Source organism: Mytilus edulis, chromosome 12 (genome assembly GCF_963676685.1).
Source record: "Mytilus edulis chromosome 12, xbMytEdul2.2, whole genome shotgun sequence".
NCBI classification, from domain to species: Eukaryota; Metazoa; Mollusca; class Bivalvia; order Mytilida; family Mytilidae; genus Mytilus; species Mytilus edulis.
In genome coordinates, this window is record NC_092355.1 from 52665388 (window position 1) to 52673464 (window position 8077).

Consider the following 8077-nt stretch of genomic DNA (forward strand, 5'->3'; position numbering starts at 1 on the left):
TTTACGTTACTTCGTTACCAGTTTTTAACAGTCTCTTCCTGAAATATAGTTCGGCATTTAATTCAATTTCAATTCAATTTAATCGTAAATTACCTTGTTTGCCTTGGATTTACATTGATTCATGGTTTAAGATTATGTTTTGACAAATGTTCAAACGAAAATTGAAACGTGGATGAATGTTTGGGATATTAATGAAATACATGTTGTGTAACGTAAGTAAAAAACTATGTACATTTGAACAATCTCGTCAATTTAGACAGACTTATTTAGTCCTGGTAGCTATGATGAGTTTATCTATCCATAACGATTATAAATGATATATGGGAGTCTTGGACGTCAGAATAATATACTCGATTTGAACATGAATGATCTTTGTGCGCACTGCAGTAGATTGGGAAACATCTAGAGAACTCTGTAGTGTGCGTCACTACAACCGAGGAGTTTAAATTATTATACTCATCAGCAAGCACGACTAATGTATGAGCAGACCAACCCGTCACACAAAAGCTGACAGTAATCTGTGACGCACCCATTCGTATTACAGAGGGGGGAAATACAGATAAATAGTTTTGAAGGTACTTCTGAAGATTTTTATTTTGACCCATTTTTATTTACAATTCTTAAATCTTATTATTTAATGTGATAAAAGACAAAAAAGGTTATAATTTAGTTCAACAGATACGTTTTTTTTTTGTTTTCATCGGACTCAGCAGTTGTGAATGTATCAAAACAATTCGAAGGCTTACATCAGTGCAATGTCAAAACTCGTTGTGTCGAACTCGGATCCGTCGAACACTTGAACATGTTGAATAATTCATAGTAATATTCCGGACCTGGTGAAATGTCCGTTTAATCAATGCATAATTACTACTGATGAGTCGAACTTAGTTGATATGAATAATCGGTTAAGTTGAGTAAATTATACATTCCTCTCTATGTAGAATTAGCATAAATTGACCCTGATGTTTCGAAGTTGGAAAGAAAGAACTTGTTTTGATAAATGCAAACATCATGATACAATTCCATTAGATACGTATCCTTGTCATTTTCAAAAGAGATTGAAGCTGATCAAACGGAGTTGTTTTTATTTTAAATAAAATTGCACGTTCATGGTTAAAGTCAGTGTATTATGATCAATGATTTTTACTTGCGTTTTTAAATTAATGCATACCCAGGTGATACATCTTTCTGATAAAATTGAGAATGGAAACAAAATATACGAAAGTTATGTACTTACGCTAAATTCTGATCTTGGTACAATTTGTTACTATCTTGATTAAAGTAAATTATTTATGCCAATATAAGTTAAGATTTGTGTAAACAAAATGTTAGCTATTAAACAGGAAGTAAAATATTTAACACACATGATAATCTATATATACGAATGACATTTAAATAGTATTATTATTTCTTTACGGTTTTTCTAAATGGGGGTAGGTAACTAAAGTTTTTTTTTATATATATTTACGTCAAGTACCTCATTTAAAGTATTTGGGTCATTGCACCATCTGGGCAAGTCTTGTTGAAATGAACTACTGCATTTTATGATTGTGACATACTGGATACGAACCTTAAAAACTGTCAACACTGCATAACGTAAATTGTATATCCATGACAGTACAAATGCGTAGCAATTGGTTATCAATTGTGCCAGGCTTATAATATAATACAACAGACGCGTATTTCGTCTACACAACACACATCAGTGACGCTCAAATCAAAATATTTGTATAGCACCGAACAAATATAAGTTGAAGAACATTGGTGACCCAAAATTCCATAACCATATTTGAACTATATATCCGAACTTGAAATTCTAACATTTGTAGCCGGTATGTCAATTTAGAGTTCTGTTACGCTATAATAATTAAGGTTACGTAGTTAGACTAATTTGTAAGAAAACGCTACAATACTTTATTAATAACATAAATGATACCACTGTTGCTACAAAAGATGCGTGTTTCTATAAGCAGTGTACTTACAGTGATGCTCGTTGACAAAATATTTGAAAATTTAAAATTCGGAAAATTTTACTCAAAACAATAACTTCCAATTAAAACAAATACATTGTAAAGGTACAAGGGGTGATACACAATTTCTCACAATGTGATATAACATCGTTGCTTTGTAAACTACCGATGCCAAATCGTAGAACTTTATTTGTCAATAAATACCTAGAAAAAAAATATAACATATAACAGAAGTGACAACAAATATATATCATGAAGTACCCTGCTAATTAGTTCAACGTTCTATCAAGCTTGTTATTCTCGTTTTGTTTCTTAAAGCAACATGTATCCAGCACTAAGGTGCACACAAAATGCTGTCCAAAATTTAGATAGTTTCTCAATGTTATTGATATTATATTAATGATTTCACTATAAAAAAAAATTGATCTATTAGTTCAGAAAAATGCGCACTGAAATCTGAGATTCGATCATTTATTGTTAGCTCTAGATTATCTAGCGCATTGTGTTTCCCTCTGTAGTCTTCAAGGTGATAACAGCAAAGAAATTGTAGAAGATACAAAAACACAACAGGAGGAATATGAAGACTTTCGCCGACTATTAAAGGTACCATTTCGTTTGGCAATACAAAATTGGACATTGACAACATACATTTTCCAATATCAAGTATTTACACGCATGCATTAATCCCAATGTTTTCTTCATCTGTTTGAAAACAGTCTGTTCAGCCAAGCTGTATGCAAAATCTACATTTATTCTATCCGGGGTACACGTGAATAAACAGTAGTTTATCATATTGAGACATTCCCGAAATCTTTTACATTTATAAAACAAAGATGATAACAATAACCAAGGAGTTATTGAATCTGACTGTAAACGTATGTTGATATGACCAAATAATCTCTTGTATTGTTTGTAAAAAGACTTGTTCTTGTCTGCCAAGTTATAAAAATCTGAAGATTGCATAGATTTAATGGAACATACACTTAGCATGTACGCACAAATGTCCTTTCTAAAAATATTATTATAGCCAATTCCAAAACTTTTAAGTTGACTGTACATTGAACGGTTATTACAAATCATTCTTATATAAGAAAAACATGATAATTCCGAAGCTGATCGTGCCATCCAATGCGAATTAATTGATTGTAGTTTGTAATTCAGAAAAGTGTCCGTATGGAATACAGAAGTCCATGGTGATCCATAAACATATCGTAGTGTATCCAGTAATGCCTTATGATCCTTGTCAGTAAATCTGTCTTCAAAAAGATTGTTTTCTGAGATAAAATAATGAAGACATGTTTTATATTCAACACAGTAAACAAGTCTTCTGATACAGTCCAAGAAACAAGAAATCATATTCTCAGGTTTCCATCCTGATGGATTGATTTCCTCACTAAGCCAGAACATTATTATTTTAAGAAAATAGGAACAAAGAAGATCACTATGTCTCGGTTTGATGATGTCCGTTAAGATAATTTTCATTAACGCATAACATAATAACTGAGTATGGGAAAAGGAATGAACCAACAACTTTTCTGCTACGGAAAATGATATACGCCATTCTAAGTCCTCGTTTGGAGAGTTTTTATAGCCAATAGGAACAAATAAAACTCCGTATTGTACTGCTGACATTACTAGTGTGTTATCTGGCCATACTGTACGTGATCTGTGAATCCATTGTTGAGCTGATGATATCCATTCTTTACACCATAAACATTGTGCATGATCATAATCCCCACCCGCTGTAGACTGACATAGACCATGAATTACCATATCATCAGGTAAGTCTTTTTCTCGAAATCGTTTGCTTGAGATATACTTTTCTTCTCCCACAGTCTCAAACCAGTCTTGTATCATATCAAACTCATAGTCAAACTCAATAGCTAGCTTCAATTTTGTAAATCCAGATTTTGTGTCGTTTGTTTCCATGACTAATGGAACTTTATCTGGATCAGACTGGACACAATTCAATATTTCATACACACGAATAAAGTTTGGATAAATTATCTGATCGAAATCACTACCTTTGAGGTCTAAACCTTCTGCTTTACTGCCACTACTTATGAATGTTCCGGAAGAAGCCTTTTGAACAATTTCGATCCCGGAAAATATCTCTCTTCTTGTCCTTACAACTTCCTCAGAACCGACGATGTTACATAAGTAATCATAAAATTGAAGTGATATATTCTTGTCCTCTGAATTCATATTCTCAACATATCTAGAAAACAAATATAAAAAGAGATTTTTAAATTCTAGTTATTCACTAAATATAATAAATAATAAATCAATGGTAGCATAATGTTTTGTTTTGCTAGGGCTTGTCAGAACATGCTTGAATATGTTTAATATGTACTCAACATTCTTACTGTTGTAGTCATTGTCGTATCACTGATGTTAAACTTACGATTGTGTTATATATAGAAAAAAAATAGTTACATACATTTTAATCAATGATAAAATTAATGGAGGCGTTAAAGGAATACATCATCAACATTCTGTTTATTTTTGTTATATAAAAATGACTACACATACTGTTCAGTGTTTTCTCAATAATTTTTTAAATTTACAATATTGTGTTTTGCGGTTTACATACGGCAAGATTTTGTTGCAATGTGGACTCAATAGGCAATAAACAATGAACATTTTCACCAGATCATGCAAGGTGCATAGAAAAAAGTCCAGAAAACTAATATATTATATCAAATGATATTTTTACGACTTTAATGCGATACATCGGAACTCACACGACACAGAGAAGATTATAATCCGACTAGACACAATCCGCTGACCCCCCTTCCCCCTTTATAACGGGACGCACCTAACCGTCGGAATACTTAATCAACCTCTCCGAACCAATTGTTATTCGCAGGTATCTAGTACGAACGTATACGACTTCATTAAGACAATTTTAGGACATACAATATCAATGAAAAATATTTATCCGGCTTTTAATTGTTTTGTCTGAATGCTGTTTGTTCGCAAACGGGAGCCATAATCAGCACTGTGTGAACGCCGCATTAGTTGAGTTATAATTCATGATATCAATTAACAAAAAACATAATAGAAATAGGAAGATGTGTTGTGGGTGCCAATCAGACAATTCTTCATCCAAACAACAATTTAAAAAAAGTAAACCATTATAGGTCAATGTACGGCCTTCAACACAGAGCCTTGGCTCACACCGAACAACAAGCTATAAAGGGCCCCAAAATTATAAGTGTAAAACCATTCAAACGGGAAAACCAACGGTCTAATGTTCACTATACATATTTAATACATAAAGCTTTAGTTTTTTGTTTTAGAAGATACATGATTTATATAAGGAAGTCAGATTTATTTGCATTTGATATTTCATGCTTAGAGAGAAAATACGTGTTTTCTAATGACAACAGTTACATTTGTGTGTTATCTTGTGTTACTGTGTATCATTCATATAGTGTTTGACAATATAATAAGTCGTTGGTCTACTAATGAACAACTTCAGATCTATAGACGGTTACCAAAATTATTTGGTTAAAGTGAGTTTATTTTTGGCAATGATTTTAACTTTCGTGTTTTATATAAAATGAATACTCAACTGATAAATATTTATGATAAAATTGAGAATGGAAATGGAACATACTAAAGTCATGTACTTACGCAAACTTCTGATCTTTGGTACGATTTGTATACTATATTGATAACAAATAATTATTTATGCCAATTTCAGTTATAATTTGGGTAAACAAAATGGTAGCAGTTGAACAGGAAGTAAAATATGTAACAAAACGGACAATCTATTTATACTGATGACATTTAAATATGTTGATAATCAGGTGATCATTTATCTACGGTTAATCTAGAGAGGAATGCGTAGGTAACTCAATAGTTTCATTTTGTTGTGATAGATAGATAGATATATAGTTTATTCTCATAAAACCATGCAAGTACAAAGGTTACAGAAAAGTTAAAAAATAATACACATAAAAAAAACCATTTCGGATGAGATAACATATAAAAATATATATATATAGACTTATATAGTAAAATGTAAAAGTTAAAATTGTATAAATAAATACTTTCTATAAGTATAAGTATGGTAAATAAAATATATATGTGGTCGATTGTCAATTCAGAATTCTGGTATGCTGAGATTATATATTATTGATTTAATTTTTGCAAGAAAAAAAGTTGGCATTTGATTCTTGAAAATAATGGCAAAACCAATATAAACTAAATGATGTTTAATCACTCTGAAAATTACAAACTTTTTCTGTTATTTGACTGCTTAAAATTTACAAAATGTGTAAACAGACAAAAGAAAAAAGAATAATTTGAAAAACAAGGGTAAATATTTTTGTTTTCTTTCATAAAATTTCATACAGTCTCTTCTTGATTACTGTGCATACGTGAAGTTGTATGGTTCCAATACTAAATGTTAACGTTTATATGACAAATCTTCAACATTCAGTGTGCAACGAATATTTTTAGAATAAATAAATATATACAAATTATAATAATCTTGTTCCCTATAAAACACTACTTATACCGTTGACCACGAGTCAACAAACAATAAAATCAATGTATCATAAAACATGCATATGCAAAATACAGCCCGTTACTATCTGAGTAATAAATGTGTGCTAATATAGGTTATCAATTAGCATCAGTTGTGGATGATGGATGTTCCAATCAAATCCACCAATCATGTATGATATCCAGGTTTGATTTGTTGTTGTCAAATATTGGGGTACATGTACAGCAGTCAACATTGTAATATAGTTTTAATCACTAGAAAAAAAAGTTCTCCAACAAAGAAATGGTAAATTATCTCTGTCTTTAACATCTCTTGTCACCAAATTACCGTAAATTTAGAATTATTGCAATGCTTTAAGCATTTGCCAGCATACTTAAACTAATCTTATGAAATCACAATAATTAATCATTCAAAAGGAATAACCAGTCTGAGATGTTATCAGTTAAACCATTTAACAAAATGGTTTGCAATCAGTATTATATCCATATCAATAACAGTATTGACTTACTAGACGATCTTTTTTAAGATCATGGCGAAGACCAAGATGATATTGGACAGGCCCTTCAGATCTTCAATGAAAATAGAAATGATATGTCAATTTGGTTGCTTCCATTTAAAATATATATGTAAAGATTTCTGTATTCATTACATTCTCCATAGCTTCTACGTATATTTTAAACTAATCACTTGAACTGATTTAAAAAAAAACACAAAGAAAACAAGTAAATTATAAAAAAAGGGTTTCCCCCCGAAACATTTTACATTTGTTCATTCAAAATTATGTTTTAATTTTCTACCATAATAGTGTTTTATGTTAATGTACTGGACTGAAAAAAAAGTACATATGATTTTAGATTAACAATTTTATGAATAATATAGGTATTTTTGTAAGGCACATATGGGTCGTTTTCAAAAAATGTCGAATTTTCAGTACACCCATGCTAACTTTTTTATTTCTAATGGAAATTTCAGTTGTAATGGTTTAAATGAAAGCTTGTCGGATTTGTGATTCAGAACATTAATAATAAACACACCTTACATCTATTTTGATAAGATTAAACTGCATTTAAGACCCATTTTGGGGGTATTTGTCTGCGTACAGTGTCAGAAAAACACATTTCAAATGATTTTTTTGCGATTTTCTGATCGCCTTGATATCTACAAAAGGGACTTTTTAAGAACGTTAAATATTATTCTAACGAAAATTCGTAGCTTCTATATCACTGTATGTAACATATTATCTACAAACTAAATTGAATCTGCGTACAGGAGGTTCATGTCTTTCCTGTTACCGCTACTTAAATCAGCCGTGAAATTAATCTCCCTATGAATATTGAATCAGTCAGTGTTGATTTCAAAAGTGCAAAGTAATCTTTACATTTAAAACGCCTCGTTTCTTGAACGACAGTGTAGAGAAAAGAAATTTCAAGACATTTAGTGAAAAAAATATAGCGTACTTTTTTTTATGTCTATGCTGTTACCACCAATTTTGATTAAATACACCAACAGTATATTTGTAAAAAGTGCAATAACGTGTTGGAAACCAAATTCACAATAGAAAAACATAATCACTTCTCCAAAGGGAGTAGTT

At 30.9% G+C, this 8077-nt stretch overlaps 1 protein-coding gene across 1 annotated transcript; it reads right to left on the reverse strand.

Moving 5' to 3' along the window:
• Positions 1-2156: 2156 nt before the first annotated feature.
• Positions 2157-5710, reverse strand: LOC139497685 (protein mab-21-like). Its single transcript, XM_071285919.1, has 3 exons — positions 5610-5710; positions 2619-4188; positions 2157-2174 (listed from the first exon to the last, which is right to left on the reverse strand). The coding sequence occupies exons 2-3, from the start codon at positions 4173-4175 to the stop codon at positions 2157-2159; spliced, it is 1575 nt and encodes a 524-aa protein (XP_071142020.1). The 5' UTR covers positions 4176-4188; positions 5610-5710.
• Positions 5711-8077: the final 2367 nt, after the last annotated feature.